At 35.6% G+C, this 21,590-nt stretch overlaps 1 protein-coding gene across 38 annotated transcripts in view; it reads right to left on the bottom strand.

The window, feature by feature from the left end:
• Positions 1-21,590, bottom strand: part of LOC128246976 (FERM domain-containing protein 5-like) — a 256,956-nt gene that overhangs the window by 91,661 nt on the left and 143,705 nt on the right. For all 38 annotated transcript variants that reach the window (XR_016243867.1, XR_016243868.1, XR_016243869.1 and 35 more), the window contains 2 exons: positions 4,724-4,802; positions 4,033-4,130 (listed from right to left, as the gene is read on the bottom strand). Coding sequence is in view for 34 of the 38 variants with exons in the window: in XM_089361176.1 (XP_089217302.1) it covers positions 4,033-4,130; positions 4,724-4,802 (177 nt within the window). In the remaining 4 variants the exon portion in view is untranslated. The remainder of the gene's footprint in view (positions 1-4,032; positions 4,131-4,723; positions 4,803-21,590) is intronic.

Genomic DNA, 21,590 nt, shown 5'->3' with positions numbered 1-21,590 from the left:
ATGAATGAGGAGTGATAGATGCCTTGTAATGAGTGACAGAGGAGAGATTAATGAGAGGGAATGTAACAAAGATGAGTGAGCATTATTGACATGGAAGCATTGTTCTTCCTTTCCAGGCTTCCATATAAAAAAAAATTTCTGGTCATCAGGAAATATCATCTCACTTAGAACTGGACCATAGAAAATCTACCTCGACAAATTGTCTGGTCCATAGAAGCATGGAAAAGTGAACATAAAAAAGATCGTGATGTTAAGGAGAGGAGACTCAAATATAGATATTATACATCCTAGTCACCACCATCATCATCATTTAATATTGCAGGGGTTTGTTTTTTTATTTGTATTTGTGTGGTTTTGGGCAGGTCTTCTTCAGTACAGTGAGCTGGTGTGTATGTGTGGGTGGATGTGTATGTGTGAGCGGCGGGGGGTGTATGTGTGAGTGGGCGTGTATGTGTGAGCGGGCATGTATGTGTGAGCGGGTGTGTATGTGTGAACAGGTGTGTATGTGAGCACGTGTGTATGTGAGCACATGTGTGAATGCATGTGAATGTGAGCGGGTGCATATGTGAGAGGGGGTACGTACGTGTGAGTGGGAGGGTATGTGTGAGTGGGTGGGTATGTGTGAGTGAGTGCATATGTGTGAGTGAGTGTATGTGTGTGTCTCAGCCCCCACTGCTTGATAACTGATGTTGGTCTGTTTACATGCCCCTAACTTAGCAGTTCAGCTAAAGAGCCTGATAGAATAAGTAACACACTTAAAAGAAGAAAAACTACTGGAAGCAATTTATTTGACCAAACCTTTCAAGGCAGTGCTACAGCATGGGTGCAGTAAAAGAAGATATAAAAAAAAAAAAATCAAGGCCCATGGCTCATTACCGTGTAGCACTTCACACTTTGTATTTGCCCTTGACTGTGGGAGGCAATCAATCCTTCTCTAAGCAGCAGAGGTAATAACTCCTTGGATCCTTTTCCTACTACCATTCTCACCTGACAACTATGCTTTCAAAACAGCCACCCACACTGCTATTTAAGTCACCTAGGTAGCAAAACCTATCAGTTACTAGTAGGGTGCTTTCCAAGCATTTGAAGGAATTTATTTCACATGTGCTCACAACTCTTGTGCATCAACCACATCTGAAGCCTGCCAGTTTGCCACTGTGCATCCTTGGTTTACATTGGGTATACCACGAACAATTCCCAGCTACTCTTCTCTGCATTACATGCATACATACCCTACATACATACATACACAGACTAAAATTCATATACATGCATCTACATACACACAACTACATACATACATTCACTTACATTTTAATATAGCTATACACACTGTATTACCATTCAAATACATACATACATACATACAGTCAATTAAAATAAACAAACAATTCAAATAAATGAATAAAAAACAGACAACATGAGGACTTGCACAAGAACTGTATTAGCTTAACGCTCGATGAAAGGACACACACACACACACAAGCTAAAACTTGAGTGGTTTGTATTCATATAGACATACAGAAGCATAACCATACACACATCTGTATAACACACATACACACACACACATCTCTAGACAAGCATACATCTTACAGAGGCTACAGTGAAAGAGAACCTGTAGGTGACCTAGACAGCTGTCAGGTTGTTATGGTAACAAGCTTTATTTAACACTAACATGGCAAGAGAGAGGGTAGTAGTGGTGGTAGGAAAAGCAAGAGAATGAAATGTAGTGGGAGTAAATGAGATGTGTGTTATAGAGTAGAAATAATGAGAGAGAAAGTGAAAGAGACAGTGCAACTGAGAGAGAGAGAGAGAGAAAGAGAGAGAGAAAGAGAGATGTGAAACTGAATGAGAAAGAAACAGACTGAACACAGATGGAACCGAGAGAGAGAGAGAGAGAGACCAAAAATTGCAACAGACGGAGAGAGAAAGACGGCTTGAAAAAAACAGAAATGATAGGGGAAGGAGAACAGAGAAGAAGAGTGAAATTAAGAGAGAGAGAGAGAGAATTGATAGGGAAGGAAGTTGGAATTTAGATGAGAATAGCTAGCAGACAGCGAGAATGCAACATTGAAAGAGTCAAAGTTGCTGATACAATGAGAAGGATATATATCATCATCATCATCGTTTAACGTCCGCTTTCCATGCTAGCATGGGTTGGACGATTTGACTGAGGACTGGTGCAACCGGATGGCTACACCAGGCTCCAATCTAATTTGGCAGAGTTTCTACAGCTGGATGCCCTTCCTAACGCCAACCACTCAGAGAGTGTAGTGGGTGCTTTTACGTGTCACCCGCACGAAAACAGCCATGCTCGAAATGGTGTCTTTTATGTGCCACCCGCACAAGAGCCAGTCCAGGGGCACTGGCAACGATCTCGCTTGAAAACCCTACAAGGCCAGTCAGGCCGTACTGGCAACGGTCACGCTCAGGATGGTACATCTTATGCCGGAGTAAGCACATGAAATGTGCAACAAAGTGGAAAAAAGAATACTCAAATACCAGAGGTAGAGTAATATGCTTTATTTAAAAGCAGCAGAAATATAACAAAAAACTGTTACTCTGAGTTTCACGTTCCCGTTCATCGGACAGTTTTGTTAGAAATCTGTCCGATGAACGGGAACGTGAAACTCAGAGTAACAGTTTTTTGTTATATTTCTGCTGCTTTTAAATAAAATATATATATATATATAGATGGAATAATGAGAGAGAGAGAGAGAGAGAGAGAGAGAGAGAGAAAGAGAGAGAGAAAGAGAAACTAAGAAACATGTGCATGTATGCATATATAAACATATGTATGTGTGTATGTACAATACAACAGAATCCAAAGAGAATGGTATTGTTCTGCGTCTGTAAGACCTGTAGCATTTTGTAAAACAGACAAAAAGAGTACAATGAACTTGTCATGAAGAGTAGAAAATCAACTGTGTATGTGTGCATGCAGGCATATATGTATGCATATGTGTGTGTGTGTGAGTGTGTGTGTGTGTGTGTGTGTGTGTGTGTGTGTGTGTGTGTGTGTGTGTGTGTGTGTGTAGATATTTTGTTGTGGATGCAGAGCTCACAACATAAGCATATTTCAGGTTCTATCCCACTGTATGGAATAGTGTCTTCTACATTTACTTGGTTAATCAATATTTTTGCAAGTTGAATGAAACTAGTAGTCGTGTGTGTGTGTGGGGGGGGGGGGGGTATTTCCCAATTGGAAATTCTTCCAAAAAGCTAGAAATTTGGATATAGGCGGAAGGACCAGCTAAATATATCAATCCCAGTACTCAACTGGTCCTTTATTTTATCAACCCCAGAAGGATGAAAGCAATATTGACCAAAATATTTTGTTTTGATGTATTTCAAGGATTCAACAAATGTCACTTGCTGTTCTCGCCATTTGCCTTACTGCATCACCATCATGCAGTGTGCTGTAACCATCAACAGCCAATAGCATTTTGGCATTTGCAAGATTTTGGGGTAAAATTTGGGAGATAACAGTCTGTGAGGTGCTGCTCTGCAGCAGATGTAACTCATTTTCAGCTGAGTAGAATGAAGTACCAAGAAACGAAGTACCTTGAAAAATAGTCTTGGAATGGAACCATCAACATTACAAATTATATTCTAATGGTCTAACTATTAGGCCACAAGCATTCACATCTTATTGTATAAAGGTAGTCTCATGAGTTCAAGAAAGACAAGTTCTGTAATTTACTGCTAAACAACCTGCACAGATGATTTGTTTATAGTGATCAAATATTTCATGCTGTGCATTAGCTTACTCCCTCTATCAAATCGATGTTGCCTGTACAGGTGCATGTCAGATGTTCAAATGATCACAGAGCAATGTGAAATGAAGTGCTTTGCTCAAAAACACAATGCACTGTCCAGACTCGTGATTGTGAGTGCAACAGCCTAACCACTAAGTTATACACTCATGCTTTATTGTTTATTGCATACCAAATATAAAACACTGAATAAAACATTGATCTATATAGTTTACAACAGAAGTGACTTATCAATGACAATTGGATAACTTACACTGTATTATGTAGGCTGCCAAAAGGTTAGCATCACTTGGGGGGCACAGTAAACGGCCATGATGTAGATCTCTTCGGAGTTGCAGGAACAAACAGTATCTGAAGAGGAAGAATAAATAATGATTATCATTATAATAATAATAATAATCCTTTCTACCAAAAGGCACAAGGCCTGAAATTTGTGGGGAGAGGACTAGTCTATTACATTGATCCCAGTGTTTCACTGGTACCTAATTTATTGACCCCGAGAGGATGAAATGTGAAGCAGAAATGTAAAGAACTGGCAAAAATACTGCAAGATTTTCCAACACTATAATAATAATAATAATAATGGATAAAAATCCCCTCCAGTCATAAATGGCAATGAGGTTGCCCCTAGAAAGTTCCCCTTCAAGGCACAAGTCTGAGTAAGGTTGTTTGGGGAAAAGTCCAGCAGTCACTTCCCTCTCTATGCCACCAATATTCCTAAGGGAAGTGCAAAAACGGATACAGCTTGGCACCAGTAATGTTGCAACTCCTTTCTGAATGAGCCGAGTGAACAGGAACAATGTGAAGTAAAATGTCTTGCTCAAGAACACAACACAGAGCTCAGTCTGGGAACTGACCTTACGGCATCACAGTTATAAGCCCAATGTGCAAACCACTGAATCACATGCCTTCACAATAACAATAAAAATATATTGAATTAATACCTTGTTATTTCTTCATGTAGAGACATGGGATCTTCTGGGTAAAACTTCACACGGAAGCACAGCACCATTGGATTGACACCTAGTAATTTAAAAAGAGAAAAAGAATCAGTCAGATATTTATAAGTGTAGACAATGGTATACTTACCTAACTTTCCAAGTATGGAAAAATCAAGATATTATTTAAACCTGAAATATAACTCTTATTCAAGAGCAAAGTCTTATGTTTATATTTTATATTATTGTTATTATTACATGAGATATTAAATTTTAAAACAATATAAAAATATATTAATTTTTTTAATAATAAAGAAATAAGAAAGTAAAAAAAATATATTAATGAATATTAATAGAAATATCATTATCAGTGTTGTTAGTATTAATATTATTATAATTATTTGGTGTGCCAATGTAATTTGAGGTTTGCGTTTGTGTTTGTATGTGACAGAAGGGAAGTTACTGCATGTGGTTGGTTGCCATCTAACAAACTATTTTGGAGGATCCTTTCTTGATATTTTGTTGCTATACATCAGTGATTCAATATTTTGTAGTTCAGCACCCCCACTTTACTCATGTCCCCTTCACATATTTTATGAAAGGAGCATTTGTGAAAAAAAAAAAAAAAAAGAAATGCAAAACATTTTAATCAAAAATTGTGCTCAGTGGTTTATTATCCATTGATGATGGTAATGATTTTCTTCTACTATTCTACTCCACCACATACCTCTTTTTAGATATTTGCATAGATCAATGCTCCTAATGTCAAATGTTAAGGAAATTACTAAAGACAAGGACTTATATAATGAAATTATATTCGACTTTGGCACATCATTCATGTCTTCTTGTCCAACTTATATTCTAAGCTAAAGAAAGACTTTTTTTCTTCAAAAACATGTTTAAAACATAAATATTGCACCTTGTTAAATTATTTTATTTCTAAAAAAAAATTTCTTAAGATTTTAAAAGGAGTTCTCTCCCTTAAAACTTGCCAGTCTTTTGTGAGTTCACAATATTCTCTTGGGGATTACTACTGTCCAGATTAAGAACCACTGTTTTATATTGCTATTGATTATTATTATTAATTTGTTTTTACTGCTTTATTGATTTCAGCCCCTTTACTCCATGCAGGCCATCACCAATCCCAATGTTTCTCAATTGTTGTATTTGTGTTTTATGTTTGTTTGCATTGTTCCTAACAACTTGTTAGGCTGTTGGGGACCAACAAGAGAATTTATTATTCATATTATTAAACAGTTTTTCTTTAATTTTTGTTTAAGTGTATATATTTTATTAAACATCCTGAAATGGAAATATTAAAAGAAATATAGATTTTATTAGGAAACATAAAAAACAATTATCATAAAAATGATAATTATGATGATGATGATGAGGATAATGAAAAAATATCTAACAAATATTAAACCCCAGAATGAGGTGTCAATTTTTTTTTTTATCACATTTATGCTTATTCCTAATAAGAGCTGCAAAGTATATTTCCAACTATTTGTATAGAAATCTTGTTGAATATTGATATTTAAAAAAATATTTTCAGGGATTTTATAAAGGTTAATCTCACATTACCTGAAAATCCCATACTAGAGTTAACTTGATAGGAAGGTGAATTAACAAGCCGAAAACAATTGCTTACTGTTTCATTACACCACTCAAATGACCACAACATAGTTGAATGAAGAAGTTTGATCAGCAATTCATGAATCATGAGGTTCCAGGTTCGATCCCACAGAGGCTAAACAACATCACAACTTCTTTTTTGAACTTAACTGCTCTGACCAGTAAATACTTTGTGGTTGAGCAGACAACAAATAGAAGAGAAGGCAAGCATAAAAACAAACAACACTAGACACAAGTTCTTGATTGCTCTACACATCATCATTATCATTTAATGTCCATGTTCCATGCTAGCATGGGTTGGACAGTTTAGAAGGAACTGGTTTCTCTAAAGACTGCTCATTGTCTGTTTTGGCATGGTTTTATGGCTGAATGCCCTTCCTAATACCAACCATTTTACAGTGTAGACTACGTGTTTTTTTCATGCCACCTGCACTAGTGAGGTCACTATGCAATTCGTAGGACTACAAGCCTGGGGTTGGGCAGGGGGAAGCTTCATGCTAGTTGACAAGGGGTTTACTATCTTTGGTACATTTCTTATACCTAGCCTAAAGTTAACCAGTGCCTTTGGAGTAGAATTTCAGAAATAGAAATTGTATGGAAGCCTGTCACACGTAAGGGCTTGGTAAAATAACATAATGCTTGACATACACTACATGACAGCAAAAAAAAACAAAAAAAAAACAAGTAACCCAATTAAGAGTTACAAATTGTTTTTGTTTTTTTTTTTAATTATTGTTATTTCACCTATCAACTGTTATTCAAGGGGACAAAATGCCAAGTCCAGCTGTCACAAGACTTAAATACAAAATGAAGAAACAAAGATATAAAAATATTTTAAAGATAATTAACTGAGGTAAATTTAGCCTTAATTAATACTGCAAGATAAATTTAGCCTAATGGATTCTAACAGTCAATCCATTACCCTCTTGACTCTAATAATAACAATAATAATGATGATGATGACAGAATTAATGACAACAGTAGACAAGGAGCATGATGATGACGACTGTCATAGTAACTGACATATGATGATGATGATGATGATGCACAAAATTAAACAACCTTTTCAAGCAAAGTAGTTAATTAGTCATCTACAGCAAAAAGTAACTGGCATTTTAGTTGATGAAGCAAATCGAAAAAAATTAAAGCAAACTTAACATGACATACTTGCAGAATGTAAGCTTTGAAACAGAGTTTTGTGTTGGAAGACAGAGGGAATAAATAAATAAATAAATAAATGAATAATAATAATAATAATAATAATAAACAATGAAAAGAAACATACAAAATCATACAGGAAACAGACTTTATGGTACATAACTGCAATATGTATGTGTTGGTGTATGTGCATCAGAGACATGTAGTTGTAGTAAGTTAGACCAGCAATATCTCTGACTGAGTTGACTGATCATGAAAGACGTTCCAATCATGACAATGCCATCTCTCTTGTAGGTGCATTGTACCCAGGACTACACTATATTATCCAATGCACCCTTCCATCTTTGAAGATGGTATGGCATGATGTAGAACAGATTTGGTTTCTATTTCTAACACACCAAGAGACCAGATGGTGGTCAAGTCACTCACATAGGCTTTCCTATACATGTAATGTTATTTTATTGTTTGGTAATCACCTTTGCTTTTGCTTTCTTGTTATCCTTTGCTTTTTGTTTAGAAGGACAATCAACTGGCTGTGTCACTACTAAACTATTTAAAGTAGCTGCTAGTAAGGCTCATAGCTTAGTGGTTAGGGCATTCAGCTCATGAGTTCAATCCCTGGTGATGTGTTGTGTCCTTGAGTAAGGCACTTTATTTCATGTTGCTCCAGTCCACTCAGCTGGCAAAAGTGAGTAGTACCTGTATTTCAAAGGGCCAACCTTGTCACACTGAATCCCACTGAATCTCCCTGAGAACTTCGTTAAGGGTACACATGTCTGTGGAGTACTCAGCCACTTGCACGTTAATTTCACAAGCAAGCAGTTCAGTTGATCGTATCAGCTAGGACCCTCGTTGTCATAACCGACAGAGTGCCCCTTCCTTTCTTCGCTAGTAAGTCCCATATTTGCACTTCTTAAATAAAACTATAACAATGACATTCAATTCTACACTAAGAAACTATTAATAAGTTCCAAACTTGCACACTCATAATTGTTTCTGACCCTGAGTTCAACTCAGCAGTTTTGCCCTTGACTTGCTAGGTCTGGAGGAAGGAACAAGATTCATGATATTTGCAACCTATCCAAGACTAGTGAAATTAATGTCATTAATATTTTGTTTGGAACATTAAGTCAGTCAACAACTGCAAGAAAAACATGAGCAAAGAGGGAACTCCTGAGAGAAAACTCTAACTGGGCCCTACCTGCAAGGACATGCACTGTTTATCTCAATATAAGATCACTATGTCAAGCACACTGTTGTAATGCATGTCCCTTGTGTACTCTTATCAGATGGGTAGTCATTATGGGCATATTGGGCTTCGTATATTTGTACCCCAGTGTCACTTTGATGGCATGCACTGCTCTCACTCAACAATAATAATAATCTTAAGTACGAAATAGCCCAGTTATAGAAAATGAAGAAGGTGAAGATAGTGCCAATTACTGTTGGGTCCTTGGGAACAGTATCAGAAGGCATCAAGAGAAATATAAAGCGAATTGGAATAGAGTGCCCAGTAGAACTGTTACAAAAGGTTTGCTACCTTGGCACTGCTACAATAATCAGGAAAGTATTAAATAGCTGAAAAGAACAGATAGCATGGTACTGTAGGCTGTAGGCAGCAAACCTGCTATGCATGCTAGACTCTGAGAGTTCTAACAAAACCCAAGATTAAAAGAACATCATCAACAACAACAATAAGAATCCTTTCTACCGTAGGCACAAGGCCTGAAATTTTGGTGGGAGGATGTAAATCAATTACATCAACCCCAATACTTGACTGGTGCTTATTTTATCAACCCGGAAAGGATGAAAGGCAAAGTCGACCTCAGCGGAATTTGAACTCAAAATGCAAAAACAGACAAAGTGCTACTAAGCATTTCACCTGGCATGCTAACCATTCTGCCAGCTCGCCACCTTAATAATAATAATGATTTCAAATTTTGGCATGAGGCCAGCAAGTTCAAGGCAGAGGGTAAGTCAATTACATTGACCCCAGCAATCAACTGGTACTTATTTTATTGACCCTGAAAGGATGAAAGGCAAAGTCAACCTCAGTGGAATAATAATAATAATAATAATAATAATAATAAATTAGACACTTCTAGCATGTGAAAAAGCATCAACCTCCTACAGAAACTTTCCTAGAAATTTAACATACTCTGGCCACCTAAAGCAAGTGGAATTTAAGGTACCACCCTGTCTGTCCATGTCTGTCTAACTATAAACACATTTCAGCACTTCCTAACCACTCCCACCTTGCAACAACCTACCATCACACCCACATAGTAGACATCTGGTTTTCTATTCTATTCTTAACCATTACAAACAGTATCTTCATATTATCACTACCACCAAAGACTGAATCAAAAGTTACTTAGCACAAATGCTTCAAAAGTAATCTACACAAACATATGCACCCACTCACACACACACACACACACACACACACACACACATATATATATATATATATATATATATATATATATATATATATATATATATTCAGAGATAAAAAGGAGTTTATCTGTGAGCCAACATAGGAAACATCTATGTTGTCACCTAATCTGTTAGAAATAGCAAACCACTTTCCCTTCAAATTACATCCTACAGTATTGAAAGAATAGGACACATGGGGTGGATTTAGTCATTAATATACGAAGCAAAATGGAACTGCACATCGGAAAAATCTTTGATCCTAGGCTTGCTCAATCAGAATTGCCCTGGGGAGAAACAACAATATTTATATCTGTCATTTGCAAGTATTGCCTCAAATAAAGATTTTTACATTTTTGAAAGGTGTACCCGTGCAATCTTTAATCTCCTGATTATAGATTTTAAAATGTCGTCTCAGAAAGAGAGTTGATTTTGTAGACGTTTCCAGTAATTCAAAATTAGTTTCTTCCTACCCATCCAAATCATCATTGTTTCAATGTCCACTTTTCCATACTTGCATGGGTCAGATTTTCTATAGCTGCAAGCCCTTCCTGTCACCAACGATCACTTCTTTCTTAGCAAGATAATATTTCCCCATGACCTGACATGCTTTTGCAAAATATTGAAAATAGATGATACTGCTGGTATAACAGTAACACTTAGTTAGAAATCACACAATGTCAAGAAAAGTCACACACACACACAATGGTGGGCTTCTTTCAGTTTCTATCAACTAAATCTATTCACAAGACTTTAGTTGATCAAGATACTTGCCCAACTGATGCTATTAAGTCGGTATGTGGAACTGAAGTGGTAAAACAAGGGTCAGTCTCAGGCAAATTAGTATCAAAAGAGCTGAAAGGTTAACTGAACTCACATGAGGAAGGTTTGATTACCATCCTTGAATTTTTTTTTTTTTCAATAACTTCATCAGAAGAGAAATGGTAGCGTCCATGACCATTTCAAAAATGTTATGATTGGTGCAAGGAAAGAAAGAAGCTATCTTTAGGGTGGAGACTTCATTCAAAAATTAGTAATAAAGTGGACTCTTCTAAAAACAGACCAAGATGATAGTGTTAAACTGAATGATGGATTAAATCTTTTGAAGCCTTGTGAGTGGATTTGGTTGATGGAAACTGAAAGAATCCCATCCTATATGAATGTGCGTGTGTGTGTCTCCCCTCATCTTGACATTACATGATAGTTGTAAAATGATTGTCACTATCATACAAGCAGTGTCCTTCATTTCTAATATTCTTCAAGAACATGTATGGCCATGGGAAAATATCATCTTGTTTGGAAATAGGTGAGAGTTGGTGACAAAAAGGGGAAAACTACCATAGAAAATCTGCCTCAATAAACCCCTTCTGACCCATGCAAACATAGAAAAGTGGACATTAAAATGATGAGGATGATGATGATTTAAGAATAGTTTTAATATAATGAAATGAAATTATACAGACAACAATGGTTAATGGCCTCTATTTTATATAGAATATATATTTGATATGTATCGCATTACATGCAGAACAAAATATATCATTGTGGGAAATATGTAAAATTAATCTATGTGTATGTAAGTCTGTGAGTGAGTGTGAAAGAGAGAATCTTAGAGAGAGAGAGTGTGTGTGTGTGTGTGTGTGTGTGTTATTTTTTCTGTTAAATATACACACACATACAATAAGTAAAAACAGGAGACCATAAAAAGTAATTACAAGCATCAAATAATACAATTTAATGGCTTAAAATACTGAAAAACATATCATTTGAAGAAAGCAAACATTAAAAATACCGAAATTATAAATTTTTTTTAAATAACAAAAATCATAATGCAAACGAAAATAATAATGCAAATAATATTAGTAAATAATAATAACAAAAATAATATTAGTAGTAATAGTAATAATAATTCTTTCCACTATAGACACAAGGCCTGAAACTTTGGTGTTGGAAGAGGTTAGTCAATTACATCAACCCCAGTGTTCAACTGGTACTAATTTTGTTGACTCTAAAAGGATGGAAAGCAAAATCAGCCTTGGTGGTATTTGAACTTAGAACGTAAAGCTAGAAATGCTGCTAAGCATTTTGGCCAGACATATTAATCTCACTACCATCTCACTGCCATAAAAATGATAATAAACCTTTCTACTATAGGTACAAGGCATGAAATTTTGAGGGAGGAGGGTTAGTCAACTGCATCAACTCCAGTGTTCAACTGGTATTTGTTTAATCAACACCAAAAGGATGAAAGGCAAAGTCAACCTCAGTAGCATTTGAATGCTAAAGAATAAAGGTAAATGAAATGCAACTAAGCATTTTGTCTGGTGTGCTAACAATTCTGCCAGCTCACTGCTATAATAATAATGATTATGGTTTACGACAGATATTCTGCTCAATAGCACCGATTTGCTTGTTTGACCTTAACCAGTTGAGCATGTCCCTTAGTGGCTGATGATATGTACATCTCTGATCACAAGCAGAGGACCTTTTGGGCAAGATAGGTTACTCAACCTGCAGAAGATCCTAACTGGGCCCCACCTGAAGGGTCATGCACTGTTTATCTTGATATGAGATCACCATGTCACACACATTTGGTTGTGATGCCTATGTGTGGTGTACCCTTATCAGACATGTAGTCATGATGGGTATATTGGACTTTGTATATTTGTACTGGAGTGTCACTTTGATGGCATGCACTGCTCTCTCACTTAATAATAATAATGAACTCTCCCATTGAAGACAATGTATGAGTGTTCAGCTCTTTGCCAAATGACCTGCATAAATGATTTGTTTATAGAGGTCAAATATTTGTGCCGCACATTAGCTCACTCTCTCCATCAAATTGATGCTGTCTGAACAGGTGCATGTTGTACCATGCATCAGGTGTCGAAGTGATCACAGAGTAACATGAGATGAAGTGTTTTGCTCAAGAACACAAATCACCACCTAATTGTGAGTGCAACACCCTAACCACTAAGCCATGAAACAAAAGGAAAATAAAAAGGAAACATAATTTTTGTGTTTTTATGGGTGAATCTAAACATTTAAAAAATTTAGAAGATATCTATATTTAAATCTTAGAATGTTACAGAAATAAATTCAACTAATTTTATAACAACTAAAATGGATTTCTTAAAATAAGCTTGAAATAATTTTAGACATTTTCAATGTCTTGCTGAATTTTTTGTTTTTTTGTTTTTTTTTTATTTTAGTTTCTTGCTGAATGTTTTGTTTTTTTGTTTTTTTTATTTTAGTTTCCTTTAAATAAAAACAAACAAAACAATATATGACATGGTTTATTTTTAAATTTTTTTTATATTAGAAAATGTAATCAATCAATTAATTAAATGCAATGATGTTGGTTAAGTTTGCTTTAGCTCACTGAAAAGGAAAGGTAATAATACAAATAATAAAAATTGATTGACAAAAATATAACAATAATAATATACTCCATTAAAACAGGTTTTGTATTTATCAAAGATTGACAGATGAGTAAGAGAAAAAAATCCTGAGCGCAGAGCGCACACACAATGAAAAACCCACCCCCTCAGGGGATAGAAATGCAAGTACACTCACCACATGAAGTAGAGTGTTATTTTAAAATTTATCTTTATTTACCTGAAGCCCTTTAGCCTACACATCCCTACTTGTGTCCCACACAGGCTTTACTCTTGTTACTCATTCACAGTCCCATGTTATATATCTTATAGGTGAGGCGTTCCTTTATAACAACAACAAGAACATGCAGCACCAAAGTCTCTGTAATTGTATAATGTATGAATGAAACTTTGGTTTCAGATGAATGTTTGAGCTTGTGTGTGTAATGCAGGGGATACCCTCTCCTTATATATATATATATATATATATATATATATATATATATATATATATATGTAGCAGGAGACACATACATACACATAGAGATATCCCTTGCATTACGTAAGTATTTGCACTCTTAAAAATCCAAGCTGAAAGTCGGATTCTGTAATGCCAAATTTATCTCCTCCATTGATTTCCAGTTACGTGGAAGTCAATGAACAAAGAGTCACCAAGATGTTTTTCATTGTGGAACTCCATCATCATTTAATGTCCATTTTCCATGTTGGCATGCTTGGACAGTTTGACAGAATATGATCAGTCCAAGGACAGCATTATGCTCCAATGTCCACTTTGGTGTGGTCTCTATGGCTTGATGCCCTTCCTAATGCCAACCACTTTACAGCATGTACTGGGTGCTTTTTTTCATTCCACCAACAGTGTGCAAATGGGATATTTTAATCTTTAACTCTGGTTCGGAAATGAATTAGACTGTGACAACCCATCCAACTCATGCCAGCATGGAAAGGAAACATAAGGATCATAAAAACATGTATATATATATATATATATATATATGTATATATATATATATATCCCTCTAACTACAGATAGACATATACACATTACTTGAAGGTCATCCTACTGAAGAGCACAATTACAATATGAATTACACAAACACATGAGTGTAATTCTAGAAATATGCTAATTCATTTATACATTAGTACACATGATGATTTCTTCATCTAGCTAGATGATGTGATAGCTAGCTCATGAATGAGACATTCATACATCACTGGACTGAAGTAACTTATGCTTGTATGACACAGCAGACACATATGCTAATCTGAATATAAATATAGTTCAATATTCAGTGACAAGCAAGAAGTCAAAGCAAGAAGTCAAAGCAAGATAGCAAGAAACTATTTCATCCATGTGTCTTATCATAGAAAACTTCTAAGACTTTTCCAGTTAAAAATTAGCCATAATTCAGTGGGAATTTGATTTTGTAGATTTTCTTCCATGGTTAGCTTTATTTTGTGCACAGGCACCTGCTTACATGCAATGCTACTAACCTTAAACAATAGCCAAAGAGTATTGTGTAATATACTACTACTACTACTACTAAAACTCTGCGATTGCTTGCTTGCATTCTTATCTGTAATTTAATACAGCCAAACCGGTGCGTAATTAGAAAATACTCTAAAAGGCACCCCTGAAATGTGAATACAAATGGAATAAAACAAGTTTCACATAAATTGTGCCATGGAATCTCGAGATAAGCAGTTTTTTGGGGTACCTTCATAAATAACCAAAATGGCACATGATGGGAAAATACTCCAAAAGTAACATAACCCTGAAATGGGAATATATAATATTGTGAAAACTGTTTCCATTAATTTTATGTTTATGTTATATAACAATTCCTTTTACATTTTTGTAGAAGTATGCACATATGACATAAATAAATGCTGTTACTGGAGTTCAAGTTTATCTCAGAAGTTCTATTTCTATTAGATGCTGTGAATAATCAATAAAATCTTAAACATGAACTTGTAAACCAGATCTACGACACAAATGAATTGAAATATTTAACTGAATAATCATGAAATCAACTTTCATTTCAATGCAATCTTGAAATCAGCTTCAATGTTTTATAACCTCAACCGTCAGTGACCCCAACGGGTTATAGGTAGTCTAGTGCGTGTGTGTGTATGTATATATTTATTGTGTTATATTGTAATTCATATGAGTGTTTCATTTGCTTTTAATGCTGAACTCAAATCATTCCATGGACCTAGTAAAGTAACAGGCATTTACTTTGTATATTGCAATTACATAACTTATTACACAACACTTTAGGTGGTCACCTGACCCACTCAATGTGGGAAGAGCAAATCCTTAAATGTATCCGTCAGTGCAAACTATTTAATCATAAGTTGGTTAATCCCAACAAACCAATAGAGATTTTCAATGACAACACACACACACACACACACACACACACACACACACACACAGAAAAATATTAATAAAATACAATTATTTAAAAAATATTTTTTTTAAATGTCTGAAAGTTGAAAACAGCAGACAGTAGCAGTTAAAGAAGTGTGTGTGTGTGTGTGTGTGTGTGTGTGTGTGTGTGTGTGTGTGTGTGTGTGTGTGTGTGTGTGTGTGTGTGTGTGTGTGTGTGATCCATATACAGGGAAAAATAGAAATAATGAAAAGCATAGACTGAGGGAGGAAGGGAGGGAGAGAGAGAGATGGAAAGTGATGCATTAATGAAGGAAAGAGAGAGAGGGGAAAGAAAGAGAGAAACAGACAGAGACGAAGGGATGTAGACAGCATAAGAGAGAATGGGCATGCACAGATCAAAAGAGAAAGGAAAGATGAGCAGATAGAGATGAATGAAGAGAAGAGGTGATAGAAAACGAGAGGGGGGGGGACAAAATAGAGAGAGGGAAATACACAAAGAGCGAGTCAGAGAGAAAGGGTGCAAAGAGAAGGTGAAAGATACAGAGAAAGAAAATGGCAGACATAGAGAGGAGGACAATGTAGAAAGAAAGAGAAAACTGAGAGAGAGAGAGAGAGAGAGAGAGAGAATAAAAACTATGGATGCAAAAACAGAGAGACAACAAGGTAGAATGCTGTTATAAATGGAAAGAGTTATGATTTAAAAAGCCATAGAGAGTAAGAGCTCTAGAAAAGAAAAATGAAGAGAAAATATGAAGGAGAAAGCGAGGAAAGAGAAGTAAAAGGCAAAAATTAGCAGACTTCCAAAAATAATAGACAGAAGAACCTTAGAGAATAATAATGCTGAAATTTAGATTGTTCTCTTACTCTAAATAAATTTCTCCCATTTAGCAAATGATTTAACAAAGCTTAAAAATAGAAGAAAAATAAAATTTATGGGTGTTCAAATAAATCATTTTTGTGTGAGTGTTTTCCTACACCTCTCTCTCTCTCTCTCTCTCTCTCATATATATATATATATATATATATATATAATCTTAGACAAACACATGTGGGTGCACGTATAGATATATACATGTATTATTTATACATGCATATACATTATGCTGTGTGTGTGTGTGTGTGTATATATATAGATAGATAGATAGATAGATAGATAGATAGATATGAGAGTGAGATAAGATAAACATGCACAAATACATATATACATAAATGTGTGTGAGCGTGCATGTGTGAGTAGAATTTTATGTATATAAAAATGAAGATAGTAGAATATGTGTTTTAATAGCCCAAATGATTATACAGATGCAATTATTTCAATATATATTCTTGTACATAATTAACCCAAATTAACTCGTTCATAGTAGGGTATGTAATAAAACTGACTATATTTGGGAATAAATAAATACTCTAATGTACTAAATTTATAATCCTAAAGGTAGGAAAATTAGCAGTTATATACAATTTCTTATATTTTGATAAGAATATCTGCTTTCCATAGAATTACATTTTAAGAAATGCTTACTCCAAACCCTAGCACCACTTAAAAATACAGAATTTATTTCTGCAACTCTCATGACCAAAGAGTATTACATATATTGCCAATATTTGGTATTTAGAGAGTTTTTCAACATCCAATTAATTGTTCAGTTTTATGTCTGCATTATAACCAGGATAGATACAAGCATGGCTGAATGGTTTAAGAAGTTCATTTCATAACAGTGTGCTTCAGATTCAGCCCCACTGTATGGCAGCCTGGGGTGAGTGTCTTATATTACAACCTCAGTTTGAAGCTATAGCAGATGGATAGGTTTAGTCAACTACATCAACCTCAGTACTTAACTGGTACTTTATTTCATTGACCCCAAAAGATGAAAGACAAAGTTGATCTTGGAAGGATTTGAACTCAGGGCATAAAGAACCAGAAAAAAAATACTAATCCTCTGCCTTATAATGATTATAATGTCATAATGTTATAATGATTTCTAACTTTGGTCCAAAGCCACACATTTTAATGTTTATCTCCCCTTTGAATGTTGGGCCTTGCAGAGGCAAAGTGGCTGAGTACCTTTGAGCATTGGGCCTCTTGGAGGTAAAGTGACCGTGATCCTTTTGAGTGTTGGGCCTCATTGAGGCGAGGTGGCTGAGTTCCTTTCAAGCGGGCCTCACAGAGGCGAGGTGACTGCGTTCCTTTCGAGTGTTGGGCCTCATGGAGGCAAAGTGGCCAAGTACCTGGGCCTCATGGAGGCAAAGTGGCTGAGTTCCTTTTGAGTGTTGGCCTTCACAGAGGCGAGGTGGCCGAGATCCTACTGAGCGTTGGGCTGCATGAAAGCAAAGTGGCTGAGCTCCCTCCGAGTGCTGGGCCTCACAGAAGCAATGACCAAGACCTTTGGCATTATGTCATGCTTCAGAAGACCCATCAAGCCGAGCAAAATTGCAGCTGTAGCAGATACCGGTGTCGTGCTGGTGACACATAAAAGCACCCATTACATTCTCAGAGTGGTTGGCATTAAGAAGGGCATCCAGCCATAGAAAACCATGTCAAATCAGACTGGATCCTGGCGTAGCTTTCCAGCATGCCAGCCCAGTCAAACTGTCCAACCCATACCAGCATGGAAATTGGGTGTTAAATGATGACAATATAACACTACAATGCTCTGCTACAAGTGTATTGCTGTCATCATCATTAAATTATCAGGCTTGATGAAATAAAATAAATTATTTGTCAAGTACTACAGTTGATAGTTCTTCCAAACTGCTAGATTAAGTCAGAAACCATTGTTATCATTATTATTTTAATTTTTATACATATATTTTGGAACTGGTAACCTCAGATTGCAGTGATTATTTAGCTCTAAGTCAGCACCGAGTCAATGAAGACATGATCAAAAGTATTCTAGCCATATCCAGCCCATAGTATTTTTTGTTATTTTTGCAGGCATCATGCCTCTAACACTACATTATTCAATATCCTCTAAGATAATTTTTTCTTCTAAAATTATTTTCATCAAACCACTCCAGAATGGCTGCAGCCTATAGGCTGAAACATATAAAAGAGTGAAGCCTGGACATTGCTGTCTTGAGTTCTAGGACTCATAAGGACAATTACCCAGTTTTCATGGATCACAACACTCTGCTGAATAAGATGTCAGTCTTTTACAGGATTACTCATTTGCACCATGAAATGACATGTCTTGCTTAACAACACAACCCACTCTGGGAATTGAAACTATCATCATGCAACTGAGTGCAATAACCTAACCACATGGCCACATGCTTTTAAGATGCTTGAACATAATTCATGAAGCTATTACAAGCAGATTAAAACAATGTGGAAGTTTATTTGTAGGCCTGTCCTTGATGGTGGAGTGGTAGTGGTGGTGGTGGTGGTATCTTCAAGGTGACAGAAATTTTTGATATTTTTAACAGAAGAGGGGTGACAATGTTATCTTGAAGAGATAGTGTTAAATGATATTTTCAATACTGGAATGTTGATGCTTTTATCTCTTATGTCTAAAAAGGTAAATGATACCTTCAAGAGGTAGAGACAAATAAGTTACAGGAAAAAGTGCACATTTCAAAAATTATGTGTGTGTGTGTGTGTGTGTGTGTGTGTGAGAGAGAGAATTTTGAGAAACAGAAATCACAAATGGATATATATATATATATATATATATATATATATATATATATATAAGAGAGAGAGAGAGAGAGAAAGTGTGTGTGTGTGAAAGAGAGAGAAAATAAAGAGTAATTGCTGTACTTAGTGGTTTGGTCAAGGAGCTGAAGAATCATGGCCACAGAACCAGTAGATATTGTACCACTTGTATGAAGTTGCTTGATTTTAAATCTCTGATAAGTTAACAAACTGTGCTGGCACAAGTAGAGTCTTATTGACAGTAAGAGCTGCAGGTACTGAGTGCAGCATATGCCTTTTAGCTTTTGTTTTAGTCATTAGACTGCAGCCATACTGGAGCACTGCCTTGGAGAATTTTACTCAAACGAATTGACCGCAGTCCCTTTTTTTTTTTTTTTTTTTTTTTTTGTAGGCCTGGAACTTACTCTATTGAGCTCCTTACCAAACTGCTAAGTTATGGGGACACCATCACTTGTTGTCAAGTGGTGGTGGGTAACAACACACACACACAAAATGGGATTTTTTCAGTTTCTGTCTACTAAAATCCATCCACAAGGCTTTGGCCAGCCTGAAGCTATAGTAGAAAGCACTTGCCCAAGGTGACATGCAGTGGGACTGAACCCAGAACAATGTGGTTAGGAAGCAATTTTTTCTTTAATGTTATATCAGTTATTCAGCAGAGAAGGCTGTGCTCATGACCTCTTACAGGGCCTCCAAAGACTGATGGGAAGGAGGGAAAATTTTATAGTGTCTTAGAGATTGGTGGGAAGGTGGGCAGAGGAAAGTATCCGCTAGCCAACAATAGGACCCAGCAACAGAATGGACTCAGTTAAAGATACCAAAGTACTAAATGGTAATATTGAGACAAACAAGGGATTAAGTGTACTACCCAAGAAGGCCATGGTAGGATTTGAACTCAGAATGAAAAGGCCCAGATCACATACTATAAGGTTTCCAGCTTAATGTTCTTACAGTTTAGCCAATGCATTGCCCTAAATTGGTACTTTTTGGGACCTCAAAAAGATGAAAGGTACAGTTAATCTCAGCAGGAACTGAACTCAGAGTACGTGGAGTCACAACAAATATTGCGAAACATTCTGTCTGACCTCTGACTGCCAATTAGTCACCTTGTATAATAATGAAATGCTAAAAATAAGTTTGAAGCCCATCAGAACTCAAAGTTTAGTGTAAGAGTGAAACCTTTATCACACCAAGACATTTAACCGATAACATAGATTAGTACAATTCACATTGACCCACAGCTATGCAGCACAACTTTCAGCAACTAGTATACCATTTAATAAATAATATTGAATCAAGTTTTCTAAGTTTCTGTATTCTATTCTCTAGTCAGAATCAGAAACAAATATGTTTGAGACAACTCACCATGAAGCTAATGATTCATATCCTGTTAATTGTGTCTTGGTTCAACTATGGCCAATATACTTAGTTTTCAATGGTCAAGGTCATATAATTCACCTACTTTAAACTCAGCCAGTAGAGTAATCTTAAATAATTGAGACAGTTACAACAATTCATATTTATCTAGGAAGGTGAAGAAAGAGGCAAACAAATCTTACAACAAAATTTTCTACTTCAAAATGATTCATATTACTGAAGCAACATGGGAAAACTAAGATAACATGAAATAAATCACCTAAGTAATATTAAATTTTCTTAGGCATGGTCATGTGGCTAAAAAGTTTGTTTCCCATCCACATGGTTACAGGTTCAGCCCCACTGTGAAGCACCTTAGATAAGTGTTTACTACTCTAGCCTAGCCTGACCAAAGTTTTGCAAATGGATTTGGTAAATGGAAACTGAGAGAAGCCCTTATTATATATATATATATATATATATATATATATATATATATATATATATATATATAAAATACAAGAACGCAAATAATCCAGATGAGTGATACAAAAAAGGGACAACAAAACATCCAGACAGACAATACAAAGAAAACAAGGACGGGTCATTCGGAGTTTTCTTTCATCAGTTGAGTTCCAGATTAGCTTTGCAATTTCGTTATATATATATATATATATATATACTTTCATTAAAGCTGTAAAATTAATAAAAGCATATTACTCTACTTTTGATATTCGAGTACTATTTTTTCCACCTTATCTGTATATGTGCGTGTGTATATTTTATATATATATATATATATATATATATACATAGATAGATAGATAGATACTTGTATTA

Source organism: Octopus bimaculoides, chromosome 12 (genome assembly GCF_046866305.1).
Source record: "Octopus bimaculoides isolate indiv1 chromosome 12, ASM4686630v1, whole genome shotgun sequence".
NCBI classification, from domain to species: Eukaryota; Metazoa; Mollusca; class Cephalopoda; order Octopoda; family Octopodidae; genus Octopus; species Octopus bimaculoides.
This window is presented reverse-complemented; position numbering and strand designations above follow the sequence as displayed.